This window comes from Mustela nivalis (assembly GCF_964662115.1).
Source record: "Mustela nivalis genome assembly, chromosome: X".
Classification (NCBI taxonomy): domain Eukaryota; kingdom Metazoa; phylum Chordata; class Mammalia; order Carnivora; family Mustelidae; genus Mustela; species Mustela nivalis.
This window is the reverse complement of record NC_139040.1, coordinates 99958104-99980184: the sequence shown is the minus strand read 5'-3', so window position 1 is coordinate 99980184 and position 22081 is coordinate 99958104. Positions and strand designations below refer to the sequence as shown.

Here is a 22081-nt window from a genome sequence, read left to right as displayed (position 1 = left end):
AATGTCACAGCTCTTCCTCTGTTGTGTTGTCCACATTTTCTCCTTTCGTTCCCAACAGCCAAGCCCCCGTTCTCAGGTTGGTGGTGTCCCAGCGGCAGGACCAGAAGCCACCAGTGGCCAAGCTGGCAGGTCGGAAGAGGGGTAGTAGTAAACCAGATTTGGCAGATGTTCAGTGTAGGCATGAGGGTGTTCCAAGGATCCAAGCAACCGCATCGGATTTGAAGAGAGAACTGCTTTGAAGGGTCCTCAGAGTAGAGTGAGTTCTGCAACAGGCAGATTGCTTGAGGAGAGTGTCTTCATTTACTCGAGGTCACATGGCATCGAGCCTCACCTGTGGTCTAGAGCCTGAGCCATGTCTCCAGGAGAAGCTGAGGGAAGGATCTGGCCTCCCAGGGGTTGCCCAGTGCTGTCCACTCCTGGGTTACCCCAATTAGGAGGCTAGGACTTCGTCGCGTAAGCCGGTTCTGGCTCCTTGAGTGGGGTCCCTCCAAGGCCCCTCCTGGGCAAAGGGTTGTGCTGGTGACAGGGCTGTCTCCAGAGGCAGTGACTTGGTCTTCCAGCAGAACCTTCTGGTGCTGCATAGACTGGAGTGTTGAGCTGAGGCTTCACAGTCCCTCCCTTATTCCAGGAGGAAAAGGAAGGCCAAGCCTCTCTGAGGCAGGTGTGGTAATTGCTCTGTTCCCAGCTTTTTCTGAGCATCTCTCCTCCTAGCTGTTGCTGACAATATGGGGCAGAGGGATGTGGTCAGGGCCTCGTCACCACTGATTGCATCAGAGAGGTCACCTGACCTGAGGTCGGCCCCTCAGGTCCTGTCCTGCTTGAATCGGCAGCCGGTATCCAGGGCAGCCTGTCACTCTCAGTTGGGTGTGTGATTTGGGAGGTTCGCTGATGGGAGGCTCTTGTCACTGAGACAGCTACTCTGAACAGAGAGAGGGGAATGGTCGGGGTGCAAGAGAAGCACACCCCAGAGCCCTTGCTGTGGGGGCGTGGGAGGGTAGTTCTGGCTCCCATCCTCAGAGTTACCAGTCACCCCTGCCATCCCTTAAGATGCCTGCAACCCTCCAGGAAACCCCACTGTTTGCTCCAGGTGGCTTGTATGGCTTTTCCCGGAAGCCACAGGGCCCATGGTTATAATACTTTCTGATCAAACAACCCAAGGCAAAATGAGTTGGAGGAATAGTTGAGCAAAAATGATCATGCCCATTGATTTCCGGGGCCAGAATATATCTTGCTGCCTGCTGGTCCATGCAGTCCTGTGGCCACAGTCACTCCCAGCACATGCCAGGACTTAGGATGACTCTTGGCTTGGAGTGCAAATGTGGGGTAAGATCCAGTGGTTTCTGCCATGCCTGGAAAGACTGTTCTTGGTCAGTAGCTGGTGGGTGGGCAAGGGAGGGCTCAGCAGATCTGGCCCTTTATAGGTTCCTTAAGGAGTGGTCAGCAGACCTGTCACATGACACAAACACCATCCACCAGCGGGCAAGGAGTGCGCTTTTTGCTGAGGAGCCTAGCTTTCTAAAATAAGTTGCTGATGGCAACTTTTAGGGAAGGCGGCGGTGGGGGGGGGGTTCTATCTCTGGCCTTTGAGTTTGGGGGCACCAATTCCCAGCTTGTACTTTCTGAGCTGTTGATCTGCTTCAGACCACAGCAGTCCTATTCATTTCTCAGCACAAACTGGAAGCACTGCAATAGCCTGTCATGTCCCTGCTGCCCTCGACTGGCGGTTTGTCTCCATTTCTATGTGCCTCTCCCGTCCCGTGCTGTCTCTACAACCCCAGCGTCCAAAGTGCAGGTCCCCAGTGATGCGTCCGAGATGAGACCTCTTTGCTCTGAAAGGACTCCCTTTGAGCACATGTAGATATCCAGACCAAGCGCTAGGTGCCCCAGGACATGCATAGGTAATAACACAGACTCACGCGGGACTCATCTGTTGGTGGGGCATGGGTTAGGGGATGTCATAAGGTGTCCACAGAGGCTTAGAATGCAAGGTAAAATGCTACTCCTAAGAGCTATGTGGAAAATCTAAAGCATGTTCAGAGGAGGATGAAATCCTTCCTGTCTTGGGGTGTCGGGAAAGGCCTTTTGGTGTGGAAAGGGCATTTTAGTTACACTTGCAAGGGCAAGTAGGAGCCGGCTGGGCGGCCATGGGACTGGGGCAGAGGGGAGCAGGTAGAACCAGCGTGGGCCACGCAGGAGCGTGCTTGCCAGTGGCAGCTTTGTCACCTCAAGGGCAAAAAGATGGAGCTGTATTTGCCCCCATGACCATGACCAAGAGCTAATTACATAGCTTTTTTAAGGAGCTATGTGGTTGTTTTCTAGGGAACAGATTGCCAGTGCAATGTAGCATTCCTAACAACACCTTTTTAGCTACTTTCCTTTTTTACTGCCAATGTATGTCAGGTTTTTGACAGAATTTTTGTCTCTATGTGGAAAAGTATGAAGGTCACCTCTACAGCTTTTTAAAATTTATCTTTAACCAGCTTCACTGATTCTTAAAATCAGCCAGTATTTGTGACTCTCAGGCAAGACAAGGTCGAGCGTGTGTTTGCCTCGGGAAAATTAAGAAATAAACACAGTTCCTCTTAGTTGCAACCTCATTATGCTGAACTGGTATTTCTGTTGCTCTTCATGCGGCAAGTTTATGTGACCTATCCGTTCCTTTTGGAGATCAAAGGAAACGTAACTCGGAGTCTGGGAAAATGGTTTCTCTGGTCCGTGTGTTGCTAATGAGCCTATTCGTTCACGTATGAACATCCAGGGAGATAATTGGCTGGGAAACGTGCAAAGCTTCCAGGACAATGGTCAGGGTCAGAATGACTTTTGAGGCGATTTTGCCTTTCCTGCTGGCTTCCCATCCATAGGACTTCTGTCCCACGGTTGCCTCTGGAGACACTGTGGGAGTGCCCAGAAAGCTGTTTACCTTCTGTTGTCACAGTTCCCGAAGCAGCCCAATCCATTTTGGGCAATGCCTATTATTAGAAAGTTCTTCCCCGTATTGAGACAGAAATCTGTTTCTCTATAACTTTCCCCAATACTGGCTTAAATATAGACTTTTGAGGACTGACCTAGAAACACGGGCACCACGTCTAACACTGCTTCCAAAGAAAATGCTCTCACCGTTCCAAACAAGTAATGTATAAAAAATAATCTTCTGGAGCACAGTCCCATTCATAAGCGGGTGCGTGTCCAGTAATGGACATGGGCGGCAGGTGCCGGGAAAGGGAAAGGGAGGAGACCAGTGCTCGCAGGGTCCGTCTGTAGGGTCCATCTCTTCACACCCCTGCCTTTCCCCATGTTTCCTGCATGTTGACAACTAGAAAGTACATACAGAGTTTCTGGAAATCGGTTCAGAATTCTGGTTTCCTCACAAGCCATCCTTCAGAAGCACCTAGGCCATGTAAAGAAAACCAGGCTTCTCTCTACGTTGCTCCCCTTCCTGGACCTCAGCCCTTGGGAAGTGGCTAGCATTGCTGACACTGCCTTGGGATGCAGACCCTCGTGATGGCAGGGGAAGCTGCCTTTGAGTTGGACAGAAGTGAATTTAATGCTGGGCTGCACCCCTTATTCCCATGCTTTCTTATTAGCTTTGTGACTTTGAGCAAATTGGTAAACCTTTCAAAGCCTTGGTTCTTATTTTACTTTATTTTAGTTTATTTATCAATTAGAGAAAGCAGAAGGAGGGGCAGCAAGAAAGGGAGAGAGAGAACCCCAAGCAGACTCCCCACTGAGTACACAGCCCAACGTGGGGCTCAATCTCATGACCCTGGGATCACGATCTGAGCCGACACCAAGAGTCAGTCTCTTCACCGACTGAGCCACCCAGGGCGCCCTACAAAGCCCCAGGTTTTAAAGGCCGTCTTTCATCCGCAGAGCAGAGATTAAGGACAAATGTGGTGAAGCATGTAAGGAGTGCAGTACTGCTCAGGAAATGCCATTTACTACAGGCGTATACCTGGGTAACTGCAGACTCTGTCCTTAGTTTGTGAAGGACAGATCACCTCCCCCTGGCAGGCTATGGGGCCGGCGGACATGTCACAACCACTGTGGCTGGCAGCTCAGCCCATCACTTTGGGTCAGAGCTACTTTGACAGTCCGGGCTTCAGAGCGGCTTCCCCTTGTGTATATTTCAGCCACAGAATTTGTGTGTGGGGGGGGTTCCCCTCAGGATGAGACCCAGAGTACTTCATTCTCCTAAACTTTTCCCAGAAGGTGCTGCGGTTTTCCGTGTGCATGCCAAGCTATCCTGAGTCTTCAGATCGGTCCTCGTGTCGACTTGTGTGTGAAGTTCGTGACACTTGACATTCCTGGCTCATCCCATCACATTCATCGGAGTATCTCCTCCCCAGCTTGGCTCATTTGGAGTATCAAGCTATTGCTTGGAGAAGAACATGTTTCCATTTCTATAGATTTGCCTGCTCGAAAGGGGAGAAAAAATGGACAACATTTTTAAATAAGTCATTTAGTGACTATGCCCACAGCTTTGTTTTGTTTTGTTTTGTTTTTTTTAATGTGGCAGCCAAATTCTCAGGGTTGAGCATCAACCTGGCGTGATTGCCAGGATGCATGACTCCGGCTTCTGGGCTTTTCTTACAGAGGCGGCAGGGGCAGAGGGCTGGGGAGAAAGAACCTTCTCCTGGGCAGGCTACCTAGCAAGACATTAAGGGAAGGCAGTGGTGGAGGGCCCGCCTTTCAACATCTGTTCTGCCACTTAGGGCTGATGACCTCAGACAAGTGTGATGGGATTATTAGGAGACCAAGCAGTAAAGCACTTAGCATAGTGCCCTGCTGGCAGTAAGCACCCCGTCCAGGCCTCCCGCCCCCTCCCACACACGGTTGTACATATTTTAAGGGAGAGAGCTTGCTGATAGAAGCACTCCTCATTCTCTCAACTCCTGACCTTCAATTACTGACCTCACGGAGCTCTAGGATGTAGGAGTTTCGAATTACATCTCCATTAGTGGATGAGACCTAGCCCTTTCCCATGCTTGCTCACGCAGTCCCCCTGGTGGTCAGAGGCAGACATTCATGAAGCAGTGTGCTGCATTAGAAGCAAATTGGCCAGAGAATAGGTTTTTATTGTTTTATTTTTATTGTTTTATTTTTAAATTTTTAATAAACATATAATGTGTTTTTATCCCCAGGGGTACAGGTCTGTGACTCTCCAGGTTTATACATTTCACAGCACTCATCATAGCACATTGGGGAGGGTATGTGCTATGCAGAGAATAGGTTTTTAATCTGAGTGCCAGCGCCTGGCCCTGTGAGGGTCAAGTCCCCTACCTGGCTTCCTTAGTGCAGGGCTAGTAACTGTTGATGTCCTGGCCTCCAAAGCTCGCTCTTGCCCACCAGTCTGTCCTCTTGTATTCAGTCACATGACATGTATTTACTGAGCCCCTGCTATGGGGCAGTCATTTGTCTTGGCTTTGGGGGTTCATCAATAAACCAGGCAAAATCCCCTGACCTCAAGGAGCTTAAGATTCGTCTGGGGAGACAGATGAAGCAAGTAAATCCAGTCGTGTTTGGAGATCACAAGTGTAGTGAGAAAAACCACAGGAAAGGGAGCAAAGCATGCTGGAGTGACAGGGTTCTAGTTTGAAGCCAGGTCATGAGAGAAGGGCTCACTGAAGAGCAGAGACTCGAAGAAATGAGGGATCTCGGAAGCCCAGACAAAAGAGCAAGTGCAAAGTCCCTGTGGCAGGAACCAGGCTGCGAGTACTTGGGGCGCAGCCAGCCTATGAGGGCTGGAGCCAAAGCAGGGAGGGAGCCCCTGGAGGTCACATCAGAAGAACCAGAGGGGGGTGCAGGTGGAATGTGGAGAAGGGTTTTGAGCAAATGACTCATATTTTCGGACTCTTGTTTGAGCACCATCGCCCTGGCTTTGGTGTTGAGAACAGAGCCATGGGAGCAAAGGTAGAGGCAGGGACAGATGCCACGGACAGCGACTTGACCCAAGTGGTGTTGGTAGAGAGGGCAAAGTATCCTCTTTGTGCTTTTCTGAAATAACTGATTGCGGGGGAGGGGGTGTTTTGTTTTGTTTTGGCCAAGAACCTGTGTTACATAAAATTAATTTTTTTCCCTGCGGTTTCACATAGGTGTGTGGTATAGATATTCAAATACTGAGAGGAAAGTTCATTAAATCAGGAATAGAAGGAGGGTGGCTTTTCTTTTTTTCCCTTAAATCATCTCAGGAGAAAGTTAGGACCACTGAAAGAAGACCGCCTTACTATTTGGGTAAGAATCTTGGTCTTTAGTGCTGCCTACGTGTTTCTTCCACACGTTGTTTAATTCATCTCATAATAGACCCTCTTCTGGCATTGTGTGTCATCTGTGCCAAGTTCATCTGAAGAGAGGCCTGAGCTCCCCCAGACACCCCACTCCGAGTCCCCATCCACACATAGCCGGATCGAGCACTGGCCTTCAGGGATCACCTCTCTATGATCTAGCATCTTCCTGTTGCCTTTCCACATGTATGTAGGAGGTGTACATATCCATGGAAGACTGTGGGTTTGTCTTTGGTATTTTGAAGATGATAATCATATATAGAAATGCTGCGAAAAAAGTTTTCCCTTTTGCAAATAATGGAACTGCTGGAAAGTTCAACCTGTTCAACAGCCTAATCACGAGAGAGACATGTGCTTGTCAGATGTATGGACTCGCCTATAGGACTGGTTTATCCATGTCCGTTCCCATCCAGTAACCCCCAAGGACACGGCCCCTGGAAGGGAGCTGAATTTGAAGACGAGAGATTGCCACTAAGATTCATTTATTGAACTCCCACCCTGTGCTCATCATGGGCCCAATGGCTGGCTTTCGAATTAAAAATTGGGAATCACACTCAGACAAGCAGTGATTCTATTAAATGCGCATTAGGACGGAATGTCTGAACGACCCATTGTCTTGGGAGATTGGACACAGGATGTGGGTCAGCAAGGCTTTGGTGGATACAGAGGAGATAACGGACCTCACTTCATCCCACGAGACTCTGCAGATCTTGACACACATACACAATTAGCAATGCAGGACAGGGTAAATGTGCAGTCAGCAGAAACTACCTGTCCACAGGCATTAATAATGCAGGCGTAGCTCTTGTTTATAAGCTTATGCTGACATGATCTTCTCTTAAAATCTGTCTTCTTATTAGTGTGGAATTTGATCCATCTTTTCACAGTGCTGCTCTGGTCCCAGGTCGGGGACCCAAGGAAGGGAAGCAAAGGAAGGGGTTTCTCCCCACAGCACTTCCTTCAGTTGCTGGGCCAGCCACCTGCTAATGCTGCTGATAAGGCTGGTCATTGGTGCTCCTGCTCTCAACTGCCGCTGCGTGTGTGTCCGCGGGGCCAACAGCGTTTAAACATGAGTGACAGCAACTTGGGGGTTCCACAGAGGCAGAGTGGCATAGAGGGAATCCCCCGGACATTAAACTTCTGTCAGTTTAGCCACTATAGCCGGTCCCGACTCCTAAGTACACAGATCTCCCCATAAGGGGCTTTGCTGCCCCAGTTCTTTGTAGACGTTCACCTGTGTGCCCTGTTTATACACCTGGGCCATCCGAGACACCAGAGGTATGAGCTTTGTGCACTTGTTTCTTTTCCGTGCTCTTAGAGGCTGGAGGGTGGGGTAAGACACCCTGCAGTGGTGTAAATCACACTTCCTGTTTTGAACATTGGCAGGGAGAACTCAGCAATACTTACAAATGAAGAGTAACACCGAGAAGCTGCTCTTAAAATTTCTCCCAGATATAATGGAACATTTCTCAATGTGCTCATAAGCATGGAGCGAAATTCTCTTTTGCTTCTGGGCCCTTTCTTTGTGGATTATTTTTAAAAAATTTATTCATTTATTTGACAGACAGAGATCACAAGCAGGCAGAGAGGCAGGCAGAGAGAGAGGGGGGGAAACAGGCTCCCTGCTGAGCAGAGAGCCCGATGTGGAGCTCGATCCCAGGACCCTGGGATCATGACCTGAGCCGAAGGCAGAGACTTTAACCCACTGAGCCACCCAGGCACCCCTGGATTTTTTTTTTTAAGAGGGGGGTGACCTAAAGTCCAGAATCTTTTAGGGTAATATACAGGAAATGCAAACTCAATTCAGGGATGCCCATTCTTTCTCATTTCCTAGTAGGATATACAGAGTCCCTAATTACGTGTATGGAAATTTCCCATGACCCTTTGTTGGATAAGAATTAAGTAGAAAGTGGAACAGGTTGGGCTCACTTGAAGGGGTTTAGTGAGTCAAGTAGTGAAAGGCTCTTTGAATAAGTGGTCTTGAGTATGATTTTAGCAGCTGTGTAGCCCGCCTTTGCCGTGTAAGGTCCATTTCCATTGTCTCCATCATGTTCAAAGCCAGTTCTTAACTCACGAAGTGCCGCCAACATATTGATCAATTGCCACCACTTCCCGGGCCTCTAGGACATTAGAGATCATTCCATGTCCAACCAGTCACCTGTGGGAGCCCCTCCCCAGCTAGCTTCCCCCAGGCTGAGTACGAACCCCAGCCAGCAGAGGCCCTTGGGGAACATACTTGACCTCTGTGGTCTGCATCCTAGGGACCAGGTGGGCTAGATCTCGCCCCTTTGATGACCTCTGAGCAACTGAAAGCAACACAGGAAACTTACACACCGGAAGGGCTCCTGTAGACGTTTACCGGGAGCAGTACTGTCCTTTCACAGATGGAGAACTAAGGCACAGATCTGCAACATGACTGGCGCAAGCTGGTGGTTGCATATTTAAGACATCCGGGAGAAGGACAGAAGTGATGTTTGATAGACTTAAAGCATTCCTGGAGCCATTGCCCCTGACACGCTCTGCTGCCTTTCTACGCACGTGAAGAAAGGCCTGTGGTAAGCCCACAGCAGGAGCCGGAATTCCTGACTTTTCTTAGTGCTGTTCAAAGCCCTTTTCATATTTTCAGAAGCATCTATGTATGATCTGTTCGACAGTGTGTACATCAGACCCTGGGCGCTCACTGATAAAGTCCAAACAGAAGCTCGAGTTTTTGACAAATCACTCTGGGCTCATGCTGTAGCTCCTTTCATTTGAATTCTAGGAATTGGCTACAGGATGAAGTAATATTTAAATATAAAGTACAATTGTAGTGGGCGTGGCTGGCTGTATAAAAGCAGAGTACCGGGTCAGCCTGTGGGCATCCCTGGAGCTCATGAACTGCGTTGACCTTTTGTTTGTGTCTTGAGGGAAATAAAAAGTCTCTTTCTTCCATGTCTTCTACTTCTGTCGGCAGCCATTTTCGCAGACTTGTCCATTCGCTTGGGCGTCTCCTCACTGTTTCCCCCCCATTCTGGCATCATTCCCCAACATTCTAGTGACTCTCTTCCTCCAGGCCCGTCCTTCCTACCATCCTCTGCTTCTGTTTCCTGAGACACATCTTTCCCTCGGCTGTCACTTCCGGCCTCAGCCCTACCTGCATCTCTTTACTCACTCCCAAACTGCAGTCTCCCCTCCACGAGGGCCTTCGGAATGCTCCCCGGATGGCCTTCAGTCACATGGAACCCAACCAAAAACAGGGTCGGGACCAGACTGTCTCTGGGTTCCCTAACGGTTTTCAAACTCAGTTTAAACAATCAGTGTTTAAGATCATCTCAGTTCTCTCCCTCTCCTCAACTTCCCGCTTTCCCTTTTATTTTTTTTTATTTTTTTTCAAATTTATTTGTTTGACAGATAGAGATCACAGGTAGGCAGAGAGAGAGAGAGAGGAGGAAGCAGGTTCCCTGCTGAGCAGAGAGCCTGATGTGGGGCTCGATCCCAGGACCCTGGGACCATGACCTGAGCTGAAGGCAGAGGCTTTAACCCACTGAGCCACCCAGGTGCCCTCCCCCCCGCTTTCCCTTTTAATGCTCACACTCATCTCCCTCTCTTCCACACAGACCACAGCCTTAAAAGTGAGGGAGCAAAAGGGTTGAGTTGGCTAACATATCTGCCTAGAAAGAAGCAGCCCAAAGCATAGGTCTTCTTGCTCTTAAGAGGACCTGTCATCTTCAAATAAAAGGGAAAGCTTGTTGTCATGCGAATGACTTTAGGAATGTTTGAGGGTCCTTGTAAAACTGCAATGGCTGCTCCCCTGGGCATTTTTCTTTCTTTCTCTTTCCCGGAAACCACTTGTCACCTCCGAAATCTGGCAGAACAGTGGGCACTCTGTCCAGAGACGAGCCGACTTTCCTACTCCCACTGCTGACAGTTTGCTAACCCTAATAAACTTTCTGGTGCTTATTTTCCCAGTGGGCACGTCCCTAAATAGATTTGCAAGTGAATAAGCATGTTGAGTTGCAGATCCTGTTTTGGTGTCTCAATGTTAGAGCTCCAGGGGAGCACTGGAAATCAGCTTTTTCCACCTCCTGAGCTGCCAGAAGAGGGAACCGAGGCCCAGAAAATTTAGGTGATCTGCCCCAAGTCACACAGCTAATTTGTCATAAACTGCAACTAAAGACCTGGGATCTTGACTCCCAGCCCAGAGCTCTTCCCTTCACCTACCTTTTAAATAAATGCACTGGCTCGCCTTCTATCCCTCAAGGTTCTCAAGCCCACTGGAAAGCTCCGATCAATTCTGCCTCTTAGCCCAGCCCTGGATTTTCACAAATAACTTGTAATAAAACCCTAAGTTGTAAATATGACAGACTCATACTGTTACTTCTTCAAGTTTGAAGAGAAAACCACGATGTGGTGGGAACTGCTGGTTTGTCTGCCTTTCTGGTTGCTTTATCTCCCCATGTACAAAATCAGGTTGGAACACCGGGCAGAGCGCCCTGCCCCGCCGTCTCCTCTCAGCATCGTGCTTCAAGTAAGAGGGGGCTGAAAGCACGGTTTGCTTGGCTGCTCCTTCAGAATCTAACTTCTGAGGACCCTGTCTCTAATTATTTAATTACTGTTTAATCGTTATTGAATTATTTCTTTTAATTATGATATGGCTGGAGTTTCTGTGTCATGTCGTTTTTCCAAGTTAGAGAATCCTCTGGAGTCGGGGCAGAATGTTTCACAGCGCCTTTGCGTGGAGTCACCAGGGGCGAATTCACTGGGAAGCTTCTGGGGTGACGGATCTGTGACCTTCACCCACCATGTTGTCTAGCTGAGCTTTCAGCCTGTGATTTCTTCTGTGTGTTTCTTTAGGCTGATTTTTTTGTTCCTGTGCTTTCTATCCCAGATGGCTTCTTAGGATGGGGTGTCTTCGAGAGAGCCGGTGCTTCTCTAATTCAGTTTTTGATGGTCCTTTTTTTTTTTTCTTTCATTGCATAATACATGGGTTCATGAGCTGCACCTACAAGAACAGATACACATTATGCCAACAGTGACCCAAGGGCCTTTGTATTTCATGCAATTAAGGAAATAAAGAGGGCAGGGACTTGGATCCATCAGCCCCAAACCTGGCTCAGCCTTTCTTGGGCGTGAGAGGCGCCACTGCCGTTGCTCAGTCAGAAGGCTGTGGTCCGTGTGCAGGAGAGGCGGTGGGCCCCAGTGAGATGCCTGTGGGCATGTTGGCCTGGTGGGAGGCAAAGGACCACATGGATCTCTGCCATTGCTCCCCCAGTATCTACTTCCAAATGAGAATGGACCTCGGGAAATCTCTTCCACAGCATTTTGGACACCCCATGCAATATTGGCCAACCTACCCATAGTATCCTCTCAGTGAGATTTCAAGGTAATGTGAGCCATCACATTTTCTAGTTCTGATCTACCTTTTCTGGTGCTACCATTGTAGCTTTCATGGTCTCCTCACTAAGCCTAAAGTACAGGTAGTCACAAGTAGTCACATACTCTGTCTGAGCTGCACCAGAAGTACACAAAATGTCAAGCCGCCATGACAGGCTAGGAATGAAAGGAGACCCTGTGCCACAGCCTGGCTACTACTCCTGAGCAGGGTGCCAGGCCTGCCCTCCTGACTCGTGGTTGACATGGGCGTGTGTGAGGTGGGGGCGGCACCTTCCCCAGGGCACTCGTGTAGGCTCTGACCTATAGGCTCTGATCTGTCCCCTCTTGAGGCGCCATGTTGGCTGCTTGCTCATGGGGTCTTCTGAGAAAAAAGCAAAGCTTCCTAAAAAGCTATATCAGCGACACACTGATGGGTTTAGAAATTGCAGGGCTCTGAGGAGCTCAACCCAAAATTGCTTCGGTGAGCCCTGAGCCTATTCATGGTGACCAAAAGTGGAAGAGGTGTGTCAGAGGAGCCTGAGCATGGCTTTTCACCCTATGGGTGCTTATACAGGTGCACGTAGTAGAGAGCATGCACGCGTGTGTGTGTGTGTGTGTGTGTGTGTGTGTGTGTGTGTTGACAGGAACAGAAAGAAAATCACACACTGTATAACAATGACTTTTGACTTAGGCTCGTCCTTGTAGGTTTCTTATCCTTGGTGAGAAGTGTTATTATAGTAGACAAAATGAGAGAAAGTACGAGTTTGTGTTTCAGCCCTTGGCTTGTCTTTTTTTCCTTCAACTGCCTGGCATTTTCGTCGCATGCTTGTAGATGACAATGCCTGTACCAATTCTGAGGGCTCTCTTTCAGAGAGATTCAGAGTATAGCAAGTCTATGGTTAGCAGGAAACTTCTTGTCCCTTCTCACATCCACCATTGCCTGTCCATTCATTCATTCGTTCATTCAGCAGACATGTACTGGCTACTGATCATGTGCAAGACACATCTCCTGCCCTCAAATGGGGTGGGGGCGTGTCATGGTCCTGGATGTGTATGGGGGGGAGGGAAAGAGAGGGCAGCACATGACAGCGGCGTAGTACAGAGTAAGTTCTGTGTAAGGAGACCGGGAGGAGTGGGTACAGTACGCCGTATGAGTTAAGGAGGTAGACAGGTGGTAATAAGAATGGGAAGAATTCTCACTAAGAGGATCGTCATGAGCAAAGGTTGAGAAGTAGTAAAGCACAGGAAATACAGAGAGAACAGCTCCATTTTACCGGACAGCACAGAGTGCCTGAGGAGGAGGGAGGGAGATGCGGTACACAGGTGGCTTCGATGTGTGCATAAGGCCTTGTGTGTTTGTGGGGTTCGGCTTTCCAAACACAGAGTTGGGCCATCGGGGATGTCTGAATATGAGAAGAGCAACACTGGAGAAGGCCTTTTCTCTCTGGGCTGTTCTTCGATTCCAAGCAGACAGGTGACGGATGGGGCCCATCTGTGCCAGTCTCCACGTCATTAGGAGAAAGAGCTCCTTAGAGGATGACTGGCTTGGTCTAGGTCAAGATACTGGATGGCTTTTCTCCCACACAATGTGGGGCCCACAGTGTTGTGTTTCTTTGCTCCCATGGGCAATCTTTAAGAGGCACCTCTGAGGTATGCAAAGATAGCTCTTTAATTTTAATATAATTGACATTTTATGAACATTTTAACGAAGTTGATGTTATAAGTTTTGTAATTTACCAGACAGCACTGTCTTACACAAAGCAATGGGGGCCTTCAGAAAAATTACTTTTTGAAAGGAGAAAAGAGATCAAAATGTTAACACCATTACCCTTAAAATCTGGATTTAGATTAACTTTGATATACCGCATATAATATTTGTTGTGGTAGCAAGTGCACTGTATAAAGTGGTCACAGAAATCTAAGCCATCTGACTTCTCTTTGGTTACTAAAGCCACCGCATCCCAACGACGTGTGTCTGAAGCATGATGAATCCCAGTCACGTGAAAGAGCAAGTCTGGAGAGGAGGTGTGTCTTCAGCCTAAACAGTGCCCGGCTGAACTGAATTCTTGGTTTTGATTAGTACCTCGGCACCGTGACATTTACAGCGCTAGGCAGATAATGGTAGAAGTGAGAAGTAGAGGAGTAGGTTTTTCTCTGGTTTATTTTAAGGTCCCTCACAATATCCACCTGATGGAGAAGTTTTGTCAGTGTGTGATATTTGAAAGACTCTTATGAGGCAGAGGTACTAAGACTCAGAGAGATGAAATGGCCGTGTTTGGCACTGGGACATAAAAGGTAGCCCAGGCACTCTCCTTTCTCCCTAATGGTCACTGCGTTCTCACTCCTAATGAGCGGAGAGTTGATTCTCAAATTTTGCTTCTGGTGTATTAAAAGCATTTTACGTTTCCATTTTATGCTTCCCTGTGGCCGAAGAGGCTGTTCAAGCCAGCTACTTTCTTTAGCAACCACCAGGTGTCAGCAGAGGATTTGAAACGCGGGGCAGGCTCCATCCTGGGTTTTCTTAACTAAGGGAAGCATCCCCCATTGGAACTTTTCAAGGGCGGTAGACCTCTGCTGGGCCACGTTCTTCCTAGTATTAGTGTCAAATGCTTTCTCCACGTTCATCCACCTTTCCCTTATAAAACTAGCACCAGTCCCTCAATCCTTTGCTGATTGGAAGCTTTTAATTCTTTCATGGTGATGGTTCTAGAGAGTAGAGAGGCGACTGGGGTGGGGATAGGGAAATATCACCAAGCTCTTGTTTTTCCCGCAGATCCCTTCCTCCAAATGGGTGGAGCACGCCGCAAAGAGAAACAGTCTGATAGTGAATCTCCGTGGCTCCAGACCGCGGGGCTTTTCGGAGTGTACAGGAAAGAGGCACGGGCATCTTTACTGACCCCACTGTTTGCTTCCTTTTGTAGCACACACTTGGGACAGTGTGTTGATGGACAGGGGAGACCTTCGCAAAGTGGGTGTTGATTTGTACCCTACTGCTTTGCTCCTGTTTCTCACCACGCCTCCTCCCTCGAACGGCCAGGCTGGACAGGAAGCTGAGGCATTTGCTATAGGACATCGGGCGATAGAGTGGGACAGAACTTGGGAAAGGGCTTCCTTGGACACCCAGGCTTCTTTTGAGCCTCACAAGGTGTCAGAAGAGGTGGCATTTAGAGGACTATCTGTGTGAACGAGTGGCTAAGCTATTGGAAAACTGAAGTCGAGACCCGCTGAGGGATAGAGACACAAAGTCAACCTCTGGCTTTAGCAGCTGAAGCCGCTGGGTCGTGTGGCCTGCTACAGGTAGAGGGTAAGGTGTGACGTGGCCCAAAGTCTGTTCCCGAAAGTAAGGTCCTGGCTGATGCAAGGTCTGGCAGTTCAGACATGCTGTGGCAGTTTCCTTTGAACCAATCAGTGGGATTTGCCAAATCGCATTAAATCTAATTCCAGGAACAATTCAGATTTTTCTGTTATTTTATGTTGAATAAATCACGGGAAAAAAGGCAGTGTGTTGATAGGGATTCAAAAATACTTTGGATGTTTTGCTTTTGTAAAGATCTTTGTTCTAACAGGACAAGAAAATCATCTTGCTCCTTAAAACATCATGCAAAATGTCCTTAAAACGTACCATATCCACATGCGCCGTTGAAGAGGGCAGCCCACATTCTTATTGGCCTTTATGTGCAGCTCAGCATTGGGTGGTGGCCCTCTGACCAGGCCCGGGAGGGCTCTCAGATCAGTATTAGCATGAACATGCATTTTTCACAAACAGCTTTCAAAAAAGGTTTCTTGTTGTCGGCTAGACTTCCAATCCATGTGGTAACCGCATATGGCTTTGTGTAAGGGCCAGATCTAATTGTTCAAAACCCAGTGTCTTCAGTCTGGGGTGGCTTGAGCGACACTTCCCACTGCTTCAGGGGCTCCTGCGGGAAAGCCATTTGCCCACGGAAATGTGAGTCTTCACATCCAGGCCCCATCACAGCGTTGATTGTCATCTTCACAGTTTCATAGTCCCTTTTCTCCCCTCCCCCCACTGCCTTTTCAGATCACTGGGGTGATCCTGTTGGCTGTTGGAGTCTGGGGAAAACTCACTCTGGGCACCTACATCTCCCTGATTGCTGAGAACTCCACAAATGCTCCCTACGTGCTCATTGGAACTGGCACCACTATCGTGGTTTTTGGCCTGTTTGGATGCTTCGCGACCTGCCGTGGTAGCCCGTGGATGCTGAAACTGGTGAGTCTGTCACAACATAATGCTGCTCTTTCAACAACTTTGTGAAAAAATTTAAATCACATGAAAGCGACATGGCCCATCTTAAAGCCACCCACGAGCCAATACGCATGGACGCTAATTTTAGTCCAGACTCTTACCTAATCCACCCTTTACTCCCGTAGAGGACAAAACAACCGCAAACACAGCCTGGCACCAAAAATTCTGGTTCTGGTGCCTCGAGGTAGGTAGTGACAAAGCAGTGGCCTGTGATTTCCAGAAGCCATTTATATCCTCTTGGCACAATGCCTTGGTCTCGTTCTGAACTGCTTCTTAGAAATCTCTTCAGGTGTGTGACGTGCAGCTTTGGTGGGCAGGGCAGCCTCTGGAACATCAACAGCCTTTCGGCTTTACGTTCCCACTGTAGAAATACCTTCTGCCTCCTTGAACTTGGCCATGCTTGGCTGCATGGGCACGTTCTTCTCTCAACCTGTGTACTCCGGCTCAGAGCTATGAGAGCAGCTCAGCCAGAGCTCCCCCCAACCCTCAACAGAGGGTTGATGCTGTGCCAACTGTTGGCTACCAGGCCCAGGGCTGGGCGCCTTTACTGCAATAGGACACACACAGCGTGATATTTCCCAAAGGGTAAGGGGCAGGCTGTCACAAGGCTGTTACCATGATTCTTAATTTTGGGGGTAGACTCCTTGCCTAATTGTCCACTCACCATCCAATGCTCTTCATCGATGAGTGTTAATGTTAAAGGATTTTATAGATCAGAGGTAGCAAAGGCCTCTTCTCAAAAGAACACTTTGTTCAAAGACATTTCTTTCAGACGCCTCATTTTGTGAAAGGGGAGAGTGAAGAGCCCCTCAGTGCTGTGGTTAGCTCTAGGTTAGGGTGACATTGAATACCCTCTAGTGACAGATATGGGGGAGAGGGTGACTCACTGCAAAGGAACCACCTTCCCAAGTGGCACTGAGCAGTCTCTCTCGACAACTCTGTGGAGGTAGTGGTTGCTCTGGCCCCTTCCGTTCTGCAGACCAGGCAGGAGGCCAATGGCCCGGCCAGCATGGATTCTTCCAGGTTGGTGGAAGAACCACAGTGAGGCCATACAGAGGCATTTCTGCTGCTGTCACCTGCCATTCCACTCCTGGGTCCACCTTCTAGAGCTTCTCCCAAGCACCGGCATCTCTTTTGGTCTAGTCCTCAACTCTGCATGCCTTCTTCCATCACCTGGACAGCTTTTCAAAAACACCTTTGCGAGGGGTCCCACCTCCAGCCAGCTGAACCAGAATGTTTGTGGGGGGGGGGGCCTGGCACCACATTCTCCAAAGCTCTCCAGGTGATTTGATGCTACAGCAGGGGCGGAGAGCATCCCATTTAGTACAATGCGTAGCAGGGGGAGAATTCACCTCAGAGGCATAGAAAAGAAATATGGCTAAGAATCCACCTGTCCAAACAAGAAGGTAGGAGACCTGGTTTAGGTCTTTAATGTCAGGGATGTAACCTCTCTGGGCCTCTGTCCCTATGTATGAAAGAGTGCGCTGGACTCTGCTAAAGGACATTCCAAACCACTCTGCCTTTTTCTCCTACCACTCGTGAGCAACCTGAGCCTTTGGGGAAAAGTTTTGGGGGGTTTCATTTAGTTTTTGGCTTTGGCCTTTGAAAAAAAATCAGTTCCTTTTCTCTGCTAGATGCCATACTGAGTGCATAACCTGCCCAGCTTCACCCAGCTAGTGTGGGGACAGCTGGAACTGGAACCCATACATGTCACCTTCCAAAGCCCAAACTCTGTCTACTATAGTATTTTCACATGGAGAAAACCCGACCCCTACCACTTGTACTTTAGTACAAGCTTTCACCAGTAGGCTTTTGGCCAAGGTCTTCTGAAGGAGAAGCAGCTGTTCTCTGGAAGCTTCTGGAAACAGGGAACTTCCCAGAGACAGGAAATTGCTGATCTGGCAGACAAGAGCAGAGATCACTTGATTAACTGTCAGTCTAGAATTTAATGGTCCTCATTTAACCTCATTAATTGCAAAGCAACTGAAAATAACTGTTTCCACTTTATGGAGGCCCAGTGTGGCTGCCTCTTTCCTAAGAGTTAGCCCACAACAAAGCTAGGACCTAAACCATAAACTTCTGACCATGTAGTCAATTGTCCTTTGTTCCCCCTGCCTCCTGATGGTTACTTTCCCACAGGACTTTCTGGTGGGTTGTAGGCCTGGTGTGAGTCACATCTGCTTCTCACTGCATTGTGTACTAAGTTGAGAGACCAAGGTCATGTACATGGAGCATTCTACTCAGAACTATGTTTGCTGTTTTACTGGCTGTGCTATAAGTGTGTATAGAGACTTTTGTTAAGGTTTCGAACAAAACTGGCCTTTTAAGCCAGTCTTTCCTCCTTTTAACATATGTGCCACTGGCCGAGAAAAATAATTTATGATCCTGTGCACATATATACACTCTAAAGTAAGTAATGTGACCATGTCGAGTCTATCCAAATTCTACAGCATCACCTAGGACCATTCCAAACATTCAGGACTGTTGTATTTCATTTTGAGATGAGAAGAAACAGATTGTAAGACATATGCCTTGTAGGAAAAGAATCCCTTCTCTTTCCTTTTATCTGCTTTTCAAAGGCACAAAAATGGAAACCCTTAATGTCTCATAAGCACCCTGTAATTTATCCCTGAAGTAAGCGCACACGTGCGCACACACACACACAAACACACAATTAACTTGGAAAGTACGGGAAGCATGAAATGAATAAGAAGCACTAAGGGTTTCAGATACTTACAGTCATGTAGCTTACTAGCTTTTTAAACACTATCAACCCCACGTGCTGTGCAGAGCTGGAGAGGAAAGTAGGCCCCTGGCCCTGGCTCTAAGTGCTGCACTCAAGCCCAATTACCACATCAAGGAAGAACGTGGACCTGTGTGCATTCAGGGCTCTCTGTCAGCAGGAGCTCCATACGGTTGCAAACAAAGGGGGTCTGAAGCCATTTTAGGAGACGTGCTGAAGAAAACTGCAGGGATTCACCCAAACGAAGAGAAGCAGTAGGTTCACGTCAGGGCTGTGGTCCCACATCCAAAGGGCCCTTGCCTAGGAGCAAGGCTGGGCTGGTTCTCCGATCTCCTGAAAGCCACGCTAGCATCAGGGAGTGGAAGTTACAAGTACTGTGGCCGAGAGAAAGGACATCTTCCCAGCGATGGAAAAGCTGGGAAACGAAATGGGCTCCTAGGGGTCCGTGGGTGGAGGGACTACGCTCAGCTTGCAGAACGCAGCTGGAGGGTGCCTGCGGACGCCAGCCGACCGCCATGGGGCAGGTGGTCGGAAGGACCCCCCTAGACAGGGCAGAACTGTGACCTCCTTATCTTTTCCTCCCAGCGTACCTTCTTGCTCCCTAATTCTAACATCAAAAACAGTAGCTACCTGAGTTATAAAAAGCCCTTCCACATTTCTCCTGGTTGAGCTGAGTCTGCGGATGAGCTCTTCTCAGCGTGTGTGGCCCACAATACTTATGCATATTAAACAGACACATTTCTATATTGAGGCTCATGTAGGGAAATCTGGACAAGAGTATTTTTAAACCTTTTCTCCGCTTTGGCTGGGGGAGGTGAGGATCTGTGCGGTTCCCTGAAATGGCGAAGTCACCTAACCCCAAAGGAGCCCTCACCCCAATCCTGACATGTCTGCCTTTGTCCCCGTGTGCTTGATTTTCATTCAGTATGCCATGTTTCTGTCGCTGGTGTTCCTGGCTGAGCTGGTTGCCGGCATTTCTGGATTCGTGTTCCGTCATGAGGTAAGTATACGCAGAACAGAGAACGCAGTTAGAGGGTCTTCTGGGACGAGGACTTTTAAAGCCTCTTATAATGTGTGAGGGGCACAGCGAGGTTAGCTGTGTCGCCGACGGTCTCACTTCATAGGGGGTGAAATGCCAATAAAAAATCTAAATGCAGGAATTTCACCAGACTCGAAATCTTAGGTGTGGATCCTCACTCCATTCTGTGAAAGAGCTCCTGCAGGAAGTGATTCTCCACCTTGTTTTAAAGCAGTGACCTTCGCTGTCGATCATATATACTCTTAAAAACAGCAGCTTCGGGGGCACCTGGGTGGCTCAGTGGGTAAAAGCCTCTGCCTTTGGCTCGGGTCATGATCCCAGGGTCCTGGGATCGAGCCTCACATCGGGCTCTCTGCTCAGCAGGGAGCCTGCTTCCCTTCCTCTCTCTCTGCCTGCCTTTCTGCCTACTTGTGATCTCTATCAAATAAATAAATGGAATCTTAAAAAAAAAAAAAAACTCAGCAGCTTCGGCAAAAGGCCCAAGTGGGTGTCTATATAACGAGATTTCTGTGACTACTTGATTTCCCCCAAACAGCTTACACTCCCCTCTTCCCTCCCCAGAGTCCTGGCAGCCACCCCTTGCCAGCCCAGGAGTGAGGAGCCCTGCTACTCTGTGGTGGTGAGGGGAATAGAGGAAAGGACCATCATGATCTGACACCCCTGCGTGGCTTTGTTTCGAAGTGACATGTAATAGGTTTAGACTTCGGAGGCTGGAGAAAAAGAATTCTGAATGCTGTTTTGTGATCGTAACTGTGGTTTCAAGGACATTGCTGGCTGTTTTGCATCCTGTGTGGCCCTCCTCCCATGGACTGTCACTGGGGCTGCTCTATTGAGACAATGGGTAGACACTCAGGCAGAGACGAGATGCCATCGTGCTGTCTGTAGCCACCACGGTGTCCCCTGTCAGACATGTATAGTGGTGACAGGTCAGACAGGGTACGTGCTACCCTGAAGCTAACTCCCCCCCACGGTCTGGTATTGTGCCCTGTAAATAGCAGTAAAGCCAGAAGTCGGGATGCATGTGTTAGAAAGGGGCGGTGGGGAAGCAAGTTAAAGATGGAAAACGCACCGAGGCTGTTGAAAGTCTGGCATGATCTGTCCTAGACCCTGTTTCTGTGCTTGGCCAAGTTCGGTTCCCAGTGAGCTAGCTCGTGGCGCCTTCTACCCCTTTCCCCATTGCTCTGGTTTTCCTCTCACCAGAGGTGAGATCTCGGGTGTCGAGGCCGACTTCTAGAACCCATTTTGTACGGGTGCTGCATCTGGAATTAGACTCCCCATTTTTATTGTCAGGCGAGGTGAAACCTGATGAGGTCCTGACCTCCACGGCCCCAGAGGTGCCCCTGACGCATGTGTGAACTCCAGACACAGCTGAGCCCCTGCCCGCTCTCCTCCCATATGCTGCCATGACTGGGCTCCCCGGGGGGGGGCAGGAGGAGGGATACCCAGGGCCTGGACACCCTCATCCAGCTTTCACCCGTGCCTCTGACACCCTGAGGGGAGTGGGAGGTGGGGATGGGGTGCCACCCTTTGACAAGGGGCAAAGGGCTTGTTTCTCCAGCGGAAGTCTTCACAGCCCACAGAAACCGTGCAGGTGCAGTGAAATGAGGACACAGCCAGGTGCGGTATCCACCTTGGCTTAGAAGCTCCAAGGGACTAGTGTCCACTGGTCCACGGGCAGAGCGCCTGGTATTTCCACAAGGTGCCTGCCTCTGTGCAACTGGCGCCGTACTCAGCCCACTGTCGTTTCGGCAGTCGGGGGCAGTCTCACCAGACGTGGGGAGCTGCGTGGTAACACACCTGACATGCCCCCTTCAGTGGATTTCCAGGGGAACAGAGAGCTTGAAAGTTAACCCTCAGCCAAATGTGCTCCCGGAGGAGGAAGAGGGTTTTGTGAACTACCTCGTAACAAGAAAAGTTCACGTCCTTCTGCCTCTCTTTTTGGCCTCGATAAAGACAGGTTAAGTGCAGGCTGGTTTTGCCCCACTCCTGTATGCTAGAACAGCGATCCGTGTCTGGTCACAGCGCCATCAGTCTTCCCGCCCCTAGTGGCCTGCCCTTTGTTATTCTTCTGAGCGAGGGCAGGAAAAGTTACAGACAGAACGATGGCCATCAATCAATTTGAAGAAAATCAGGAGAAAAGCCAGGCCTGAGGTTGGGACTCACTCTCACGGCTCTTTCAGAAGCTGGCCACGAGGCAGACTTCTTTCTTTGGATTACAGATGAGGAAAACCTTTTTTTTTTTTTTTTTTTTTTAATTCCCGAGCTAATAAATCCCTCAGCGGATTTCCTGAGATCTTTCGTCTCAGAAAACAGGGCATTCCACCCCCACCCCCTGGCCTACATTGATTCAGAGATTTTTCAGAAGAGGCCATTTTGGGGTAGAATTCGGTACAAATCTGAGT

The 22081-nt window shown here is 49.0% G+C and overlaps 1 protein-coding gene across 1 annotated transcript in view; it reads left to right on the top strand.

Moving 5' to 3' along the window:
- Positions 1–22081, top strand: part of TSPAN7 (tetraspanin 7) — a 121730-nt gene that overhangs the window by 83412 nt on the left and 16237 nt on the right. Inside the window, exons 2-3 of the mRNA XM_082717909.1 lie at positions 15673–15861; positions 19566–19640. Of these exons, the coding sequence (XP_082574035.1) occupies positions 15673–15861; positions 19566–19640 (264 nt within the window). The remainder of the gene's footprint in view (positions 1–15672; positions 15862–19565; positions 19641–22081) is intronic.